Here is a 20793-nt window from a genome sequence, read left to right as displayed (position 1 = left end):
CTTTGTGGAGGGTTTTCACGTTGGAGAGAATCACAGTATCCTTGGAGCTGGTGGAAGGATACTTAGGGTATGCCTACACAGCAGTTGGGAATGTGATTTCTTCCCCCCCATCCCCTCAGCTTAGGTAGACATAGGAAAGCTAGCTCAGCTCAAGCTCACACACTAAAAATAGCAGTAGGCTGCAGAGGCATGGTGGCAGCTTGGGCTAGCTGCTTGAATGTGAACCCAGGGTGTTGGGTGGCATCGTAGTCAGACAGCTAGCCTGCACTGCTGCCCGTGTTACCATGGCTATTTTGAGTGCATTAGATTTTGTAGGTCTACTCAAGCTGGAAATCTCATCTTCCAGCTGCTTTGTAGTCATACTCATACAATTAGGAGGCCCTCTACCTCTGCAGTCCTATGTAGATTGCAAGGCAAGCCTGAAACCTGTCTTCTGCCAAATGGAGTGAATTGTCACTCAAACTACATTCCTTTTAAAGCAGCAAGTCCACCCAATTCAGTTGGTGTTTGTGTGGCATATAGCATCCATCTACCTCTGAGACATGCAGCGAAGACCGCAGGCTTTTGAAGATGGGGTGGGTTAATTAGGATGTTAGTGAGTTAATTGCAGGTAAGTATCTGTCTTGCTGGGGTGAAGAGAAGAGGAAGAGTTTTTGATGGTTTTTTTTGGTAAGATCTGTAATTAATTTTATGCAATGTCTTTAATGACGAGTAGGTGCATTTTAAAAAGTAATTGAAATAGTCAGTTGGGGAAATCCTGTTAATATCTTTTTACATCATCTTTATTGGCTTTCCAAGATACAAAAAATACTTACACCATCCCTGACAAGTGTTTGTATAACCTGTTCTAAAAACCTCCCTAGGTAACCTGCCCCAGTGCTTATCAATAATTAGTTTTTTTTGTAATAGCTAACCTAAATCTTCCTTGCTTCAGTTTAAGTCAATGACAACTCATCCTGTACTTGGTTGACATGGAGAGCAGTTGATCTCCATCATCTTTGTAACAGCCCTTAACATATTTGATGTCTGTTATTAGGTCTCCTTCGTCTTCTCTTCTCTAGATAAAAAATACCCAGTATTTTCAATCTTTCTTCCATAGACCATGGTTTCTAAGCCACTTAGCATTTTGTTGCTGTCTTTTGTACTCTCTCCAGTTTGCTTACATCTTTCTTATAGTGTGATGCCCAAAATTGGACACAGTACTCCACCTGAGGCTTCACCAGTGCCAAATAGAGCAGAACAGTTGCTTCCTGCTTCTTGTATGTGATGCTCCAGTTAATGTATCGCAGAATAATGTGTGCATTTTTTGCCACAGTATCACAATGTTGGCTCTTGCTCAATTTGTGATCCACTCTAACCTTCAGATCTTTTTTTGGCAGTACTAGCACCTAGCCAGTTACTTTTCATTTTGTAGTTGTACATTTGATTTTTCTTTTTTAAGTGAAGTACTTTGACCTGGTCTTTATTGAATTTCATCTTGTTGATTTTGGGCCAATTCTCCAGTTTGTCAAGATTGTTTTGAATTCTAATACTGGCCTCCAAAATGCTTGCAACACCTTTCAGCTTGATGTCATCTGCGCATTTTATAAGCATACTCTCAATGCCATCATTGAAGTCATTAATGAAAAATGAATAGTACAGGACCCAGGACAGACCCTTGTGGGATCCCACTTGATACATTTCCAAGTTTGACAGCAAACCATTGATAACTACTCTGAGAACTGTCTTTCAACCAGATGTGCACCCATTTTATAATAATTTAATCTAGACCATGTTACCCTAATTTTCTTACAAGAATGTCATATGGGACTATGTAAGCAGCCTCACTACAGTCTGGATATATCACATCTACTGTTTTCCCCGCATCCACTAGGCAAGTTATTTTGTCAGAGAAGGGGAAAATGGATTGATTTGGCATGAATTGTTCTTGACAAATCCATGTTTTGCAATTCCTTAATATCATCTAGATTTAAACAGATTGATTGTTTAATAATTTGTTCCAGTGTCTTTTTGGATATTGAAGTTAGGCTGACTGGTCTGTAGTTGACCGGGTCCTCCTTGTTGAAGGTGTAGGTACTATGCTTTCTTGATGATGAAACTTATTGATGAAACTATACTTGTTTCAGTTCAATTCCTCTTTGCTCACCTTGGAGCAGAGCAACAAAGTTGAAATTGTTATAAATCAGCATTATTCACGGGTTTATTAGGCTTGCTACCACTATCAATAGTAAATATTTTTTTATTCTACATAGATCACCAGGGCGGGGAGGCAGTGTTTGCAATGAAAAGAGGCCTCCCAGGGTTGTCTGAGCAATGGGTGGCCATATTGTGTCCACCAACCACTGTTACCACCTCCAGAGCTAGACACATGAGAATAGTCTGTTTTCAGAAACTCAAGCTAAAACATTGTTGGCACTGCTTCATATTCATTCCCTGGTGGACTCTGCTATCTTAGTGCTTTGCCTGCCAGGTATGCTGTCTCTGGCGCGTGCTACATCTTGTACTTGAATTCATCATGCTAGCATTACTCCCCGGGGGAATTCTGCACCATGCAAAATTTCCTAGAATTCCCTGTTTCCTCTGTTGAATTGCTGACCACCACTAGGGGCTGCTGGACTCTGCATACCCCAGCTCACAGTGAGCGGAGCAGCCAACCAGGTGGGGCTGGATGCTGCATGCTTTTTGATCCTCATTCTCCCGGGGATGGGAGAGGGCCTGGGAAACCCTACCAGCTCTGGCAAAGGGTGAGGAAGGGCAGGGCCACACCACACCATGTCCCCTGGCAGGACAGTAAAGAAGTTGTGGGGAGTAAAGGCTCTGGGGGTGCTGGTGTCTGGGCTTGGGGGTTCCCCGCTGCTGGGCTCTGGGGGGATGGGAGTGCAGGTGTCTGGGCTCTGGGGACTTGACACAGCCCACTCTAGCACCTCCCAACTATAATTGGGTTGTTGCAGAGGTTTCTTTAACTCTCTACTCTTAGGAGTATCTTTTTTGCTGTTGTCTGTATTGTTGACATACTTGTTGACAGGTATTTTGAAATAAATTACAAAAATAAGTGAAACTGGAGAGATTATATTGTGTTATTTTGATATAAAATATGCTGAATATTGCAGAATTTTAAAATATTGTGAGCATAAATTTTTGGTGCAGTATTTTTTTGGAACAGAATTCCATCAGGAGTATAACATGCTATTTATTATAGTATACTTGAAAAATTGTCAGGAATTTACCAGTCTGGGCAAAACTGTACTAGTCCAGTCTTACAAAAATACATTCAATCCATTCTGCCACCTGGCCTTCAGATAGATATATAAAATACACACACATCTGGAGACACTTGAATTCTGTCACTACTCAGTCCCCTGTTAGTTTCTCACTTTCCATTCAGTCACTCCTCTGTTCAACTGAGTTTAATTTCATAGAATCAGGAGGTCATCTAGTGCAACCCCCTGCTCAAAGCAGGACCAATCCCCAACTAAATCATCCCAACCAGGGCTTTGTCAAGCCTGATCTTAAAAGCCTTCAAGGAGGGAGATTCCACCACCTCCCTAGGTAACCCATTCCAGTGCTTCACCACCCTCCTAGGAAAAAAGTTTTCCTAATATCCAACCTAAACTTCCCCCACAGTAACTTACTCCTTGTTCTGTCATCTGCTACCACTGAGAACAGCCTAGATCCATCCTCTTTGGAACCCCCTTTCAGGTAGTTGAAAGCAGCTTTCAAATCCCCCCCTCATTCTTCTCTTCTGCAGACTAAACAATCCCAGTTCCCTCAGCCTCTCCTCATAAATCATGTGCTCCAGCCCCCTAATCATTTTTGTTGCCCTCCGCTGGACTCTCTCCAATGTTTCCACGTCCTCCTTGTAGTGTGGGGCCCAAAACTGGACACAGTAGTCCAGATGAAGCCTCACCAATGTCAAATAGAGGGGAATGATCACGTCCCTCGATCTCTGGCAGTGCTCCTATTTATACAGCCCAAAATGCTGTTAGCCTTCTTGGCAACAAGGGTACACTGTTGACTCATGTCCAGCTTCTCATCCACTGTAACCCCTAGGTCCTTTTATGCAGAACTGCCGCCTAGCCACTCGGTCCCTAGTGTGTAACAGTGCATGGGATTCTTCCGTCCTAAGTGCAGGACTCTGTGCTTGTCCTTGTTGAACCTCATCAGGTTTCTTTTGGCCCAATCCTCTAATTTGTCTAGGTCCCTCTGTATCCTATCCCTACCCTCCAGCATATCTACCACTCCTCTCAGTTTAGTGTCATCTGCAAACTTGCTGAGGGCGCAATTCACACGATCGTCCAGATCATTAATGAAGATATTGAACAAAACCAGCCCCAGGACCAACCCTTTGGGCACTCCGCTTGAAAGTGGCTGCCAACTAGACATGGAGCCATTGATCACTACCCGTTGAGCCTGATGATCTAGCCAGCTTTCTATCCACCGTAGAGTCCGTTCAACCAGCCCATACTTCTTTAACTTGCTGGCAAGAATACTGTGGGAGATCATATCAAAAGCTTTGCTAAAGTCAAGGAATAATACATCCACTGCTTTCCCCTCATCAACAGAGCCAGTTATTTCATTATAGACGGCAATTAGGTTAATCAGACATGACTTGCCCTTCGTGAATCCATGCTGACTGTTCCTGGTCACTTTCCTCTCCTCAACGTGCTTCAGAATTGATTCCTTGAGGACCTGCTCCATGATTTTTCCAGGGACTGAGGTGAGGCTGACTGGCCTGTAGTTCCCCGGATCCTCCTCCTTCCCTTTTTAAAAGATGGGCACTACATTAGACTTTCTCCAGTCATCCTGGACCTCCCCCGATTGCCATGAGTTTTCAGAGATAATGGCCAATGGCTCTGTAATCACATCCACTAGCTCCTTTAGCACCCTCGGATGCAGTGCATCTGGCCCCATGGACTTGTGCTTGTCCAGCTTTTATAAATGTTCCCGAACCACTTCTTTCTCCACAGACGGCTGGCCACCTCCTCCCCATACTGTACTGCCCAGGGCAGTAGTTTGGGAGCTGACCTTGTTCGTGAAGACAGAGGCAAAAAAAGCATTGAGTACATTAGCGTTTTCCACATCCTCTGTCACTAGGTTGTCTCCCGCATTTAGTAAGGGGCCCACACTTTCCCTGACCACCTTCTTGTTGCTAACACACCTGTAGGAACCCTTCTTGTTACTCTTAACATCCTTTGCTAGTTGCAATTCCAATTGTGATTTGACCTTCCTGATTTCACTCGTGCATGCCTGAGCAATATTTTTATACTCCTCCCTGGTCATTTGTCCAAGCTTCCACTTCTTGTAAGCTTCTTTTTTGTGTTTAAGATCAGCAAGGATTTCACTGTTAAGCCAAGCTGGTTGCCTGCCATATTTACTATTCTTTCTACACATCGGGATGGTTTGTTCCTACAACCTCACTGAGGATTTTTTAAAATATAAGTCAGCTCTCCTGGACTCCTTTCCCTCTCATGTTATTCTCCCAGGGGATCCTGCCCATCAGTTCCCTGAGGGAGTCAAAGTCTGCTTTTCTGAAGTCCAGGGTCCGTATTCTGCTGCTCCCCTTTCTTCCTTGTGTCAGGATCCTGAACTTGACCATCTGATGGTCACTGCCTCCCAGGTTCCCATCCACTATTGCTTCCCCTACTAATTCTCCCCTGTTTGTGAGCAGCAGGTCAAGAAGAGCTCTGCCCCTAGTTGGTTCCTCCAGCACTTACACCAGGAAATTGTCTCCCACACTTTACAAAAACTTCCTGGATTGTCTGTGCACTGCTGTATTGGTCTTCCAGCAGATATCGGGGTGACTGAAGTCCCCCATGAGAACCAGGGCCTGTGATCTAGTAACTTTTGTTAGTTGCCTGAAGAAAGCCTCGTCCACCTGGTCCGGTGGTCTATAGCAAACTCCCACCACGACATCACCCTTGTTGCTCACACTTCTAAACCTAATCCAGAAACTCTCTCAGGTTTTTCTGGAGTTTCATACTGGAACTCTGAGCAGTCATACTGCTCTCTTACATACAATGCAACTCCCCTACCTTTTCTGCCCTGCCTGTCCTTCCTGAACAGTTTATATCCATCCATGACAGTACTCCAGTCATGTGAGTTATCCCACAAAGTCTCTGTTATTCCAATCACCTCTTCCCTCCCCCACCAAATCAATTTTTTCTCTGCAACAGCCTTCGCAAACCATCTACCCTGGTTGGGCAGCCTCATAGTTGCTGAAATTTGCCTAAGTATCTTTGGTGTCTGTCTTTTTCTCTCTGACCCCGTGACTGTTTAGATACTTTATGCAAAGTGGAACAGTTCAGCTGAAGAGACCGAGACCCACCCCATAATATCCCATAGCATGGTGGTTAGGGCACTTGCCTGCCAGGGGGAAAGACCTGGGTTTAAGTCCTTAACTCCAGGCTGGGGATTCAAACCTGGGTCTCTCCACATCCCATGTGAGTGGCCTAACCATTAGACTATTGGGACCCAGGGAGTGGAACAATGCCACTACTGCCTCCCTCTCATCATATTTTGTAAGTCTAATCCCCTAACTTTTTTGGCTGAAACAATTTGGTGAATTCTATTCAAAATTCACAAATCGTTTTGGGTCAACCTGAAACTATATATTCTTCTTTGATTCTGGTCCCTATGCGTATTCCATGTATGGGGTATGCATGCATGCCATGTGCCTGACTATGGACTTTTTCCAAGCAGTGTCCGTTGACCCACACATGCTCAGTATCTTCTTTCATGCTCCTGACTGAGGGCATAAAGCGGAGGGGAGGGGCATGGTGACACCATTCCAGTTCCTTCTTACCACTCATGGCCTGAGTCAGAATCCTGCATGCCTACCCACAAGGGGGCACTAAAGAGATACTACATACTGGCTAAGGGGTCCGAGTTTCTTTTCTCACTCCTGATCTCTCCAAACCCGCCCCCCCTTCTCTCATGGTGCAAGCAGCAACTGAATCGTCCAGACAGCAACACCCATGCTCCACCCCAACTGATAAGGAGGGCAAACAGTTGGACCTTCTGGTACTCAAGTGCTTCTCGTCAGCTAGCCTCCAGTTCCAAATTTTAAACTACCAAGCCTTGTTATCCAAATATGACTTCTTCAGTGTGGCAAACTGCAGGACTTTATGGAACATAAGAACAGCCATACTGGGTCAGACCAAAGGTCCATTTAGCCCAGTATTTGTCTTCCGACAGCGGCCAATGCCAGGTGCTTCAGAGGGAATGAACAGAACAGGTAATCATCAAGTGATCCATCCCATCGCCCTTTCCCAGCTTCTGACAAACAGAGGTTAGGGACAGCAGAAGATTCGTGGCCAATCATGAGTGAGAACTCCATGACACCATAGTAAGCAACATTTTCAACTATTGGGGGACCCCGACCAGAGACCTCTTTGCCTCCCACACCAACAACAAATGCAGCACATATTGCTCCAGAGGCAGGGGGTTGGTGAGGAACGGTAACCGTATCCACTCTGAAGACGATGCTCTGATACCACACTGGTCAGACCAGATCAATCATGCTTACCCCCTGTACTACTGCTGCCATAAGTACTCCACAAGATCACGTTGGAGAGAGCCACAGTCATTTTGATCGCCCCATTCTGGCCAATATAGTTTTGGTTTCCCAATTTTCTCTGCATGTCAGCCTGGCACCCTTTTCCCATTTTTACTTTTCCTGGGCTGCTAATGTAACACAAAGGCAGGATCAGACATCCCAATCTGTAGATGTTTCACCTCAGAGTGTGGTTGTTGGATGGGCATCTTCACTAGAATAGGAGTGTTCATCAGAAGTGCAAGACATACTTTCAAGCAACAGGAAAGAGTCCACTAGGTGTTCCTATGGTGCCAAATGGAAAAGTGGAGATTCTCCTTCTTTTGGATTACCGCCTGTCCTGTAAGATATTGGGGCTTTCCCTTCAACTGTCTCAAGATCAAGCGGCAAACAGCACCTTTCAACACCACCATGGAAGGACACTCCACTTTTACACATCCCCATTGACTGTTAGGTTTTGGACAAGCCTCCTCAGAACTTTCCCACCCATAGAATCTATCGCTCCTCAGTGGGACCTCAGCCTCGTTCTAGCAGCACTAATGAAACAGCCCTTTGAACCACTGGTTTCATGCTCTATGTCCCTTCTTTCCATAAAAGTCGCCTTCCTGGTGGCTATCATTTTGACGAGGAGAGTAGGTGAGTTTGGGGCTTTGAGGGTAGGACCCCCTTTTACCACTTTCCATAAGGACAGAGTCTTCCTGCACCTACATCCCAAGTTTCTATGAAAGGTTGTATCCCAGTTTCATCTCAACCAGCCTGTACGCTTAGCTGCTTTCTTTCCAAAGCCTCACATCTCAGCAGAGGAACGACAACTTCACTCCCTTGATGTCTGCTAGGCCTTGACTGTGGCCTTCTACCGGTAGAGGGCAAAACCAGTCAGAAAGTCTCCTACATTGTTTATCACAATAGCTAAGAGAGTTAAGGAGCAAGCAATTTCTACACAGAGAATCTCCATGTGGATTTCAGGATGCATTACGCTTTATCAGTTGGTACTGCCACCCACTTCTGAGTGAGAGCCCATTCTGCAAGAGACCAGATGTCGAATATGGCCACCCTCCATGATGTACTACTTTGAGACACAGGTTGGTCAGCCACGTAGAGTTTGGTACATACCTTTGCTCCACATTATGCCTTGGCGCAGAACTCTGTGAAGGATACATCATTTGGTGTGGCTGTCCTCTGCTCAACCAATCTATCCTCATCCTTGCCCCCTTCTTTGAATTAGTTATTGCTAATTAGTTATCCTTGCTGTAATACAATAGGGACCATTACTTGAAGAAGAAGAAGAAGAAGAAGAGGTGGTGGTTTACCTGTAACTGGAGGTTATTCGAGATGTGTGCCCCTGTCTGTACTCCACTTCCCACTCTCCTTCCCCTCTGCTGTGGATCTGTTTGATTTGCGGTGGAGAAGGAACTGGAGACGTGGTCAGTCCACCTTGCCCTTTATCAGTTCAGATGTAACCATGAGGCAAGGGCACACGTGCAAACCAACGGACATTACTATTTTCAGATTCTCCAGCTCCGGACACATAGTGTGCATGTGTAAACCCTCAGTGAAATACACATAAGGACCACACATCTTGAAGAATCTTCACTTACAGGTAAGTAACCTCGTCCTCTTCCCCGTCTCATCAGCCATTTGTCAGTGAGCCGGAACCTGCAATTCCAACCGGAACCTCCTTATTACCCACCCTCTCCACCAGATGACCACTGACAATATCAAGATCTACTTCAAAGGGTGGCTACTGACTTGTAAATTCTGTTGGAGGAGGTCCAGAACCCCCAGCACCGTCTCCTGGATGTTTTACAGCCAAAGGGACTGTAGTGAGGTGGTTATCCCGCTCCTGCCCTGGAGGGCTTAAAACAGCTCTGGGAGAGGGCTGTGGCAGGGAAAGCAGCTACTAGGCTGATTGGGGAAGCAGCTGTAGCTGGGCCACGCCCCAATCAAGCCTCAGTTGGCCCTATATAAGAGGCTGGGAGCCAGGAGCTCCACAGTCTGTCTCTAGCTGTAGAGGGAGATGGACCTGGCTGCAGGGACCTGAGCAGGCTACCTGAGTGGAGCAGGGCTGGGGAAAGGCAGAGGAGCTGGGGAGGCTCCAGCCTGGAAAGCGCCAGGCTGCGGCCTAGCAGGAGGCCCACATAGGTATTGGGGTTGCAGAGGGACAGCCTGAGAGTGGGTAAAGGCAGCCAGTCCAAACCCCTTGTTGCCTGTGATGATTGGCTGGTAGACTGCAGTCCGCTCCAGGGCACGGGGGCTAGACAGTGACTGGCAGTAGCCATGAGTGAGGTGATGTGGGGATAGGGTTGGGGGTGCTCCTGGATGGGGAGACCCAGAGAGAGCAGGGTACTGCCAGGGGGCAGCACCCAAGACAAGGGCACTGGGGTCCGGGAGGGACATGGGGGCCAAAGACAGGCAGGACACCTGGCCTGCAGAGGGCGCTCTGACGACTGGTGAGCTAATTCCCGAGACGACCAGCAGGAGGCACCACCAGGTGAGTCTGCGCCCATCCAAGGTGGCCCTTCCCATAAATGAGACCATACTGGAACCATCCAGAACAGGTTGGCACACACCAGCATTGTATGCCCACGTTCCAAAGTGAACTGAGAGATACTATTTTGTGCTGGCCAAAGGAGCCAATTTTTCTCTTTATACACACTGCCCCTAATTCACTAGTGGTGCAAGTGGCAGCGGAATGGGCTTGGCAGCACCTGCAGAAATCCACTCTGCCAGATAAAGGGTCGAAGAGGCTGGATCTCCTGGGCAGGAAGATCTGCTCCACAGGCCTTCAGTTTTGTATAGCCAACTACCAGGCATTGTTGGCTAACTACAGCTTTAATACCTACACAAGGCTGGCAGAGTTTAAAGACAAACTTCCTGTGGAAGACCAGTTTTTGGTGGGTGATGAGAGGCTGGTGGGAAAGGTAACTCTCTAGGCTGTAATGGACACAGCTGATACTTCATTCCGGTCCTTGGCCACAGGGTATATCCTGCATAGAGACTCTTGGCTTCAGTCATCTGGATTCCCAAGAGAGGTCCAAAATACCATTTAGGACCTCCCTTTCAACGAATCCGGTCTGGTCAATGACAAGATGATGAATGTGTGTCTCTATTCTGTGAAGGAATCAAGATCCACTCTGAAGTTCCTGGGAATCTGTGCTCCAGCCCCCAGGAGAAAATATCAAAAACAGCCCTTCAGACCATGGTGACTTTCCTTCTACCCCTACTACTAACAATGCCTACCTGAATATCCTCCCAAGCAACTGAGATCCCAGAGAGCCATTTCCCAGCTCCCGCCACTATCACATCTTCAGTGTACTTCCAGCTGCAGGTCAAAGGCCACTTTTGACACACGGGTCAAGACCCTGCGCACCACCACAGATTCCTCCGCCACCTGTGGTCTTTGAGGCTGCCTCACCTTCTTCACCCTCAGTTGGAGAAGGATCACCACAACCTGTTGTGTTCTGGAGATTATCCATCATGAATATTCCATAGAGTTCTTTTCCTTCCCTCCGCACAACTTCTCCCCCCCAATCTCCTCCCCCGGACTCCTCCCACCAGTTGATTCTTCAACAAGAGGCAGACGTGCTACTCCTCCAGAGTACGATAGAGAGTGTCCTGCCTCAATATCAGAGAAGAGGATTCTACTTCCAATGTTTCCTCATCCCCCAAAAAATGGTGAGAGGCAGACCCATCCTGGATCTTCAACAGCTCAATATTTTCATCAGAAAGCTGAAATTCAGAACGATTACACTGGCATCCATAATCCCTCCCTTCAGGAGGGAGTTTGGTTTGCAGCTCTCACCATGAAAGAAGCATATTTCTATGTGGACATTCATCCATCATGCAGGAAGTTCCCGCAGTTGAGGGTTGGACAGCAGCTCTCCCAGTTTTGTGTCCTCCCTTTTTTAGTCATGAGACAGCACCAAAGGTCTTCACAGAAGTTTGCTGTAGTAGTGACTCAGATGTGATGCCAGCGACATAACATGTTCCCATACCTGGACGATTGGCTTCTAGTGAGACAATACCAACATGAAGTTGGCTTTGCAGTAGAGTCTCGTTGATTCCTTCTTACATGTCTACATAAACTTAGACAAGTCCATTTTGTGTCTCACACACAGACTTCAGAGGAGCAAAGGTGAACTCGGTTTCAGCACAAGTTTTCCTCCCAGCAGACAGATTTTATGTGATGGACAGCCTGATCGCTTGCATTACCTGCAAGCCCCACACTAGTGTGTTGGTGCCTTTCCCTCTTGGGCCATATGGCTGCATGCACCTATGTGACACTTCGCTAGACTCCCCTAGCGATGCCTACAAGCCTGGCTACGTTTGACCTACCAGCTGACCAGGGACTGCATCGACCTCAAAGTCACTGTTCCCTCAGGATTTCTCGCCTCTCTTGCTTGGTGGTCCAACTCAACCAAACTTACGGTGGGGACCCCCTTCAGTCCTACCATGAGGGCCACCATTGTGACAGACACACAGGATGAGGTGCTCTCTTGGACCGCCACACAGCTCAGGATACATGGACACCACAGGAAGGCTGACTGCATATAAACTTGCTGGAACTCAGAGCAGCTTGCCTAGCCTGCAAGGCCTTCCTTCCCCTCATATGCTACCTCCACATGTGTAAATTGTATCAGACAATATCGCTGCCATGGTGTGTGTATGTAGAAACAAACAGGGAGGAGTGAGCGCTCGTTCTCTATGCTTGGAGGCAGTCCGACTGTGGAACTGGTGTGTCAGGAATCAGGTTACTATACAGACTGCATACCTCCCAAAAGCTCAGACCTCCCTAGTGGACACACTAAGCAGAAGTCTCTACATAGACCATGAATGCGAAATACACAGAACAGTTCTGACCAACATCTTTGCACAGTGGGGTACTCGCCAATGGGACCTCTTTGCATCCCAGACAAACAGAAAGCTTCCCATATACTGCTCCAGGGGAGCCATAGGCAATGACTCTCAGGAGGCAACGCTCTCCTGCTCCCCTGACCCAGTGACCATACCTCAAGTTGCTCAGAAGATTCACCAAGGTGGAGCCACCATCATCCTCCTAGCACCCTAGCTGCCACTCTGGGGTTCTCATTCTAGCTAGTTCGCAAAGCAGAATTACTTTAAATATACTTTTAGTTTTGAATATAGGAAAATTTCAGAAAATGAGTTAATTTTTTTAAGTTTGTTTAAATTTGCAGGTAGTTCTGTCTGCCGGTCCTGCTCAGCCCACTGATGGTCTGGAGTTCCGACCACCGGCCCCTTGCCAGCAGGGGTCCCAGCCATCAGCCCCAGTCAGCCTGCTTCCGGCCTGGGATACCAGCCGCCGGCCCCACTCACCTCGCTGCTGGTCTGGGGTTCCAGCCGCCCGGTCCCCTGCCAGTCGGGATCTGGGCCTCCGGCCCTGCTCAGCCCACTGCCGGCCTGGGGTACTGGCAGCCAGCCCAGGGCTCTGCTCCTGGCCTAGGCCCAGCGCTCTGCAGCCGCCCCCAGCTTCTAAAAAAATCTTGCATGTCTCGCACCCCCAGAAAGGACATCTCGCAACCCCAAGGGGTGCGTGCACCCCAGGTTAAGAACCACTGCACTAAACTGATAAGATCTGCATTTTAATTTAATTTTAAATGAAGCTTCTTAAACATTTTAAAAACCTTGTTTACATACAACAATAGTTTGTACATGCATCCGACGAAGTGGGTATTCACCCACGAAAGCTCATGCTCCAAAACATCTGTTAGTCTATAAGGTGCCACAAGACTCTTTGCTGCTTTTACAGATCCAGACTAACACGGCTACTTAACAATAGTTTAGTTATATATTACAGACTTATAGAGACCTTCTAAAAACGTTAAAATGTATTACTGGCACTCGAAACCTTAGAGTGAATGTATGAAGACTAGGTACACCACTTCTGAAAGATTGCCGACCTCTGCCATAGCATCAGCAGAGTCTCTGACCAGATTCATGTGGTAGTGGATAGCTTCTGTTGGCTACAATGTGGAATCCATTCCATTTTTGATGAAAATTGTTTAGTGTAAGAATCAAATAAAGAAGATGATTCAGTACAAGTCTGCTGTACTGTGGGTGCTGATTGCTATCCTGAGAGAACAAAGGTTAAGGCCCTCCTAGGTGCCTAATTCCCTTCTGAAAATGACATTTGGACTACTAAATCAGTTAGACATTGAAATATTGAGCACAGCAGCACCTAAATACCTTAAAAAAATCTGTGCCTAAGTTGTCTTTTGGTGAGTTTAGAGGTGTTGGGAACCCTTTGGTTCAGTGTCCTTCCTATCACTGATGTCCTTCCTGTCTTTTGAAGGCCTGGGGGAGAGCAAAATCTGTTGCTAACAAAAATCAGTGTGGAAGAGTTTGGTTAATTGGTGGTTGAGACTATTATCTCCTACTTTAGGAAAGCCAAGATGTCTCTCAAGGAAGCTGTTAAGTGGTCTTCATGCAAGCAACCCACATTTGGCAACAATTTGGCTATCATCCAGAATCTAATCTTTCATTTTTGGTTAAATCATAGAAAAGCTTTGAGGTAAGACAGCTGAGTACCTAGACACTGCAAGTCTCCTTGGCCCAAATAATTCTGGATGCAGACCTTGGTATGGGACAGAAATTGGTCTAGTGGTTTTAGATTACTAGATCATTTGCCTTTGTTAATACTGATCTTGTGATCATGTTGAATAGCCTGCAGTATGTCTCTAACCATGTCTGGTTATAGATAATAGCATACAAAATAACTCACTTCATCTCGTTCTTGACTTGTTTCGTAATTATATACCAGGGATCGGCAACCTTTGGCGCGCGGCTCGCCAGAGTAAGCCCCCTAGTGGGCCGGGACAGTTTGTTTAGCTGCTGCATCTGCAAGTTCTGCCGATCGCAGCTCCCACTGGCCGTGGTTTGCTGCTCCAGGCCAATGGGGGCTGTGGGAAGCGGCGGCCAGCACATTCCTTGGCTCACACCGCTTCCCGCAGCCCCCATTGAACCTGCAGACGTGGCAGGTAAACAAACCGGCAGGCCGCGTGCCAAAGGATGCTGATCCCTGTTATATACATTAGTCAGCTATATGTGTTAATTTCAAATGCAGCATAATATTTATGGATCCCCTATTTTAAAAGCATTTTGAGGAATATTTCAGTAACACTTGTTAAATGTGTTATGTTTTTCAATTTCTGTTAGTCCTAGAGAGCCAACATAGCTATGAATGAGTGAGTTGGATTCTAATCTTTGTATATCAATAAAATCTAATTTCTGAGTTTACTAAATTCGAATGAGTTTCCCCTTTGCAAATCCATTGAAGACAAAAGGGTTGTGTGGCTATAACTGAGGGTCTAATTTGGTCTGCAGAATCTTTATTATGTTTGATACATGGAATGGAAAGGATGCAGCTTGGTTCTAGTTCCAGGTTGAGTTTGTATGTAGGAAAACATTTTATTGGTAAACCCAGCATATTTAATACAAAATCATTGAGCGAATAAAAATTGGACCCAATAAAGCCATTTTAGTTAGTTCTCAAAGCAGAATTGCTTAAAATATACTTTATTAGTTTTGAATATAGGAAAATTTTAGAAAATGAGTTAATTTTTTAAGTTTATTTAAATTTGCAGGTAGTTACTAATTTTGTTTTCGTTCCTCATTTTCCGTGTTACAATTTGCGACATTTTGGGCATGTTTTTTCGAAAGTTGAGCTGCCACAACAGCAGTTCAAGTCAATACAAGTTGTGGGTGTTCAGCTACTCTGATAGTAAGGCAGTGTGGTCTGGAGCAATGAGCACAGGATTGGGAGTTAAGCAATCACAGGTTCTAATCTCTCGTTCTGTCACTGATTCTCTGTGTGGCCTTAGCCATGTCATAGCCTTTCTGTCTGTTTCCCTATCTGTAAAATAGGGATAATATTTACCCACCTACCTTCAGATATTTTGAGGGTTAATTATATATTCAAAGGCCTTCACAGCCATTTAAAAATGCTAATACTCTTTAAAACTAGATATGTCAAGTTTGTGGTGCAATCATTCTAAAATTAGTAAAGAATGCTGCAAATTTCTGCCTTAAATCTGCCTGTGGTTCACTTCCCTGTCTGTAAAGTTGATGATACTCTATCTCAGAGGAATAGTGGAGATAAATTGATGTTTGAGAGGCTCAGATACTACATTGATGGGCTTCCATAGAAAAGCCCATGAAGAAATTAATTTAATATTTAGTGCAAGCCTTGGAAGATCTGAATTACATAAGACATGGGGCCATACTTTGAATGATGAGGATAAAAAGAAATATTGAAGTCTGAATTTCTGGGTTTGAAAAGCTTGTTTTGGAGATAATTACAACAGACCTGTAATATTTTTAACTGTCACATTACCAATATGTACTTTTTTACTATAAGCATAATGTCGGGGTTTGTCTGGGCATTTATATTTGAGATATTTGCATATGGTCATAGTCCATGTTGTAATGCATCGGGGGGCAGAACTGAAGTTGAATGTGCAACATTGTCCCAGGAATTTCTTAGCTTTTATGTGTTGCCGTAAGCATTCTTAACTTTTAGTTTTTAATGGATTTCCATTTTAAGAGAAAAAAATGCCATAATTAGGCACAACTTTCACTAAACACCACTATTTTCCAACCTACATTAGCTGTATACTATGTCCAGGGCCCCCTTCCTCGTGTGTGTTCACCTTGCATTCTTTAATTCTGTGTGGTAGGCACAAACCTTTATGTCCAGGGCTTATAAAGTTTACCACACTATGCATGCTAAATGAGCCGTTGTAACTCTCTGCTGCATTCAGTGCACAACTTAACCCTGCATTCTATGAGGCATCCTTCTATGAACCCCTGCCTCATTCAATATGAAAATCTTAACTAAACTTTGTTATTTTTAAAAATATATATCCATGCCCGCATGTGGATCACATTTTGCCTTTTAGTTAACTGACAGATTGTTCTTTATAGGTACTGATACAGTTAAAAACAAAGCTTATTTCAAGTGGGTGAAGCACATTTTCCCCCTAAAGACTCTTTAACTGCTAAATCAAAATTACTTTCCACTGAAATATTAAAAGGCACTTCAAAATAATACATCTTCTCACTTAGGCAAAAAGTCCAAATCTGGCAATCAGTTCTTTCAGCACTATATTTGAGCAAAAGAGGATTGTATATTTTTTACTTTTAGCCTCAAAAAATCCTTAACTGTCTAAAAATGTGGTGGTGGCGGTGTTAGTGGCAAGGGAGGCTTTTGAAAGGGAACTATTTGGCAGCCTAAGCTATAGCTGATCCTAGTACCCTAGCTATGATAATTAAAAATATGCATGCTATAAATAAATTTTGGGATGAGGAAAGACATTGTTGAAAATCCATTATGACAGGGTATAGGTATATGTATCTCTTTGATATTCATAGAACAGTGTGACACACACAGAACCCATTCTTAATTTAGATTTGGAACAATAATTTAAAAAAAATTATAACACACAAAAAGCTGTGTATAATGCTAAACCATTTGGTACAGTGCAGACAGTGAGCTTTAGCACATCTTCCTCTCAATTTAAATTGGGCATATCCCTTTTACTCTATACTTAATGTTATAAAAATACATTTCTAACAAGGCTTTACACCACCTTACATAACGTCCAGTTATTTGTGATCATCTCTGAAGAATCATTTTACCAACCTAACCTTTGGTTTACAGTACTGTAACTTCATTGGGTTGGAGAGAGTTCCCTTTTACTGATGATGCTTTGTTTACAGGAATCTAAAAATCTATATTAACTGAAGCACTGCAGTAGACTAATCCATGTAATAAATGTATACTTTGGATAGGTATGTTGTCAAGTAAGTGAATAGGAAGTTAGCTTCATGACTCTCATTGACTTCAGTAGCTCTTAAAGCCCTGTGCATCATATTAAAACCTGTAACTCAATAAGTAAAACAGGAGAAATAACAAATTCCATAGGCATCTAGTTGAATTGAACTGTATCTGTATTTAATCTTGGTGTTCTGATGATCCCACAGTTGTTGGGTCTAACTGGCAGCATTACTAGTGTTTGATTTATTTTTTTAAAACAAATATTTTAACCAGCGTTCCTTACTGGAGTAACACAGCTGTTTAAGAGCTGACAAACATACTTATAAACCAGTAATAATAAAAAAACCCAGTATTTTCTTATGATTTCAAGGGAATAACCAGGTAGATTTACTTAAATAATATGTAGTGATGTGTTTCTCTTCTAGCTCTAAGAATAGAGTGAGCAGTAATAGGCAGGGTTAGTATTACTGCCTGTGAAGGTTGCACAACACTTCCCATTATAAGACCCTGGTTTTAGTTGCTTATAACTTTGCTAAACTTTAAATGTTTGGGTGTCTGCTTCAGGATCCTCCAACCCCTTTAAAATTCAGCCAAAATGGTTAACTGTTTCCAAATGTGAGGCCAGGGGAAAATATGTTTTGCAATGCTGAGAAATTCTTGTAACCCTTTCTTTGAAAAACTCCAGCATGCCCATGTTTTAGAGCAGGGACTTGAAATTTGACATAGGGTTCCCTTTGTGTCAGGAAAGTGCCTTTTGCTGTTCCTGTGGAAATCCACCCTTTCTTGACCAAACTATAAGGCTTTGAAATATCCTTGTTTGCACCTGCTCAGTGGAGACTTCTTCGATCGTAACAGCTAAAATCTCTGAAGATTCCATGTGCACGGGACATATTCGAGCCATTCACAGCCTCCATCATGTGACCACCCTGTGCATGAGCCATTCCCAGAGAGCAGTTGAGCATCCTCCATTCCTCACAGCTCCTGTGTATGACAGGACTGCACATGCATCATTCCCACAGAGCGTACTGAGCATGCTCCTTCCAGCCCAGGGCTACAAGGATGAAGTTGGACTTCGATGTTGGCTTCTCCAAGTTGGGATAGTGCAGGGTGCTGGAACTGAGAGCAAGGAGCCTGTCTCGCTTGCATTCAATATTTTTTCAATATAATTTTCTAGGTTTTTTTAAAAAGTGCACATGGCCAAACACACACTGTTAAAAAAAACTTTATTTTGGTTGCAAAATCAAACATTCAAAAGTTAGGAAATGCCAGAATTACGGTTGCCTGTGCATTCTTAATTTGGCCTCCTTACACTCATGCATTGAGTGTGATCTTTAATTACCTGATTGCATACTGTTTTTTCCACAGGACCCCTGCCTCATACAGTGCACAAAACAATATTTTTTTACTCCTCCTTGTTCATTGTGTGGCCCCAGACCTTATTTTACTGCACATTAATCAAATCCTGCTCTGAACAAAAAAAAAAAGTATATTTTTTTCTTACGGGCTTTTCCATGGTGCTCATCATTACAGTATCTGAGGCCTGGTCTACACGGGGGGGGGAGGGTGTCGAACTAAGGTACGCAACTTCAGCTACGCGAATAGGGTAGCTGAAGTCGAACTACCTTAGTTCGAACTACTTACCCGTCCTCACAGCGCGGGATTGAAGTCCGCGGCTCCCCCGTCGACTCCGCCACCGCCGATCGCGGTGGTGGAGTTCCGGAGTCGACGGGAGCACGTTCAGAGTTCGATATATCGCGTCTAGATGAGACGCGATATATCGAACTCCAAGAAGTCGATTGCTAACCGCTGATCCGGCGGGTAGTATGGACGTACCCCGAGTGCTTCATAGTCAGAAATGAATTTATGGTAACACCACCCTTGTGAGAAGAGATGGTATTTATCTGCATTTTAGAAATGGGGAACTGACACTCAGTTTAAGTGCAAAGGTATCCACTGATTTTAGGTGCCCAATTTAAAACACATTGACTTGATTTTTTCAAAGTTAGCATTCTGTCCCACTTCATATATTCAAAGCACAGATCCCAATTGTCTTCAGTTGCAGCTATGAGCACTCAGCACTTCTGCAAATTGGACCGCAGAAACTCAAGTCGACCACCCAGAAAATGAGGAACACACAGTTAGTGACTACCTGTGAAAAGTTTGGCTTAAGTGACTTGCTTAATATCTCCTGGGAACTGTATGGCAGAGGCAGAGTTAGAATCCAATTCTTCAAGGTGGCATTCAGCTGTCTTAACCATGAGACTCTTTTCTCTCTTCCTGCAATCACGTGTCTCATGTACTACACACCTCCCAGCTTCTGCAACAAATGAGGCAGGGATTCTACAGAGGACAGCTTCCTTCACTACACAGCTCTGGTTGATCCTTAGAGTAGGTCTATTTTGTGCACTGGATGAGGCAGGTTCCTGTGGGGAAAAATAGTATGTGTAATTAAAGATCGTATCACTATATGGGGAATGTTTATAATGAAATACATGTTTCAGTTTTAATTCATTTACTTTAATATGGCTAACTCCATAGGAAAGTTGAATGGTGATTCATCTCCAGTGCCCACTCAGGCAGCTCCAGTGCAAGATTAAATGAGGCAGTGGTAAAAATGCCCGCATAGTGTGAACCTGTATCTTGGCATGAATTAGAGTACCTTTTTTGCCAGTATTGTGAGGAAACTTATTCATCATGACTTTGGCTAAGGGACTTCTCAGGTGAGAGTACTGGTAGGATACAAGGTCCTACAGACTCTATCTAGACTAGGAAAACTAACCGGGAATCTTATGTTTACAGTTAGCAGCTAAAACCTTGTTAAAGTCGATGGACCAATTACTTAATATGCTGGATAATATATTAGGTAAAACATCTTTAAACAAGTTAGATAAAATATATACTTTTTCCCTTGTGTAGACAGGGTTATAGTGTGCCAAGGGCAGGACTGACACCAAGAGCCAGAAAGACAAGGTGGATGAAGTAATATCTTTTATTAGACCAACTTCAATTGGTGGAAAGAGACAAGCTTTCGAGCTTCGTCTTTCACCAACAGAAGTTAGTTCAATAAAAGACTTCACTTATCTTGTCTCTCTAATATCCTGTGACCAACACAGCTACAACAACACTGCAACCAAGAACCAGAGTGAGCTACTTCTTGGGTAAAAAGCAGCTAGTAGTGCCTTAGCAGAGGGGTTTTGCAACTAGAGTTGCTTGTGTGCAGTTTTTCTGTCTACCATCTCTGTCTAAGGTAGAGAGGTCTTGTGAATAAAAATAGTCTAGGAAATGATATCCTGAGTCTGTCTGCTCCTACCACACTGTCCACGTATTGGGGGTGGGAGGAATTGGCAAAAGTATAGGAGCATGCTTGGGCAACTGGAGGGGAGGGGGTTGATGCTGGAGAAAGAACTTGGGCAGCAATTGACTCTTTAGGCAACTGAGTAGCTGGTCG

General features: G+C 44.5%; 1 protein-coding gene across 7 annotated transcripts in view; it reads left to right on the top strand.

Moving 5' to 3' along the window:
- Positions 1–20793, top strand: part of KDM6A (lysine demethylase 6A) — a 303262-nt gene that overhangs the window by 136976 nt on the left and 145493 nt on the right. For 3 of the 7 annotated variants that reach the window (XM_045002631.1, XM_045002629.1, XM_045002632.1), the window contains exon 6: positions 13953–14081. The exons of the other annotated variants lie outside the window; for them this stretch is intronic. In XM_045002631.1, the coding sequence (XP_044858566.1) occupies positions 13953–14081 (129 nt within the window). The remainder of the gene's footprint in view (positions 1–13952; positions 14082–20793) is intronic. 7 annotated transcript variants of the gene reach the window in all.

This window comes from Mauremys mutica, chromosome 1 (assembly GCF_020497125.1).
Source record: "Mauremys mutica isolate MM-2020 ecotype Southern chromosome 1, ASM2049712v1, whole genome shotgun sequence".
NCBI lineage: Eukaryota > Metazoa > Chordata > Testudines > Geoemydidae > Mauremys > Mauremys mutica.
This window is presented reverse-complemented; position numbering and strand designations above follow the sequence as displayed.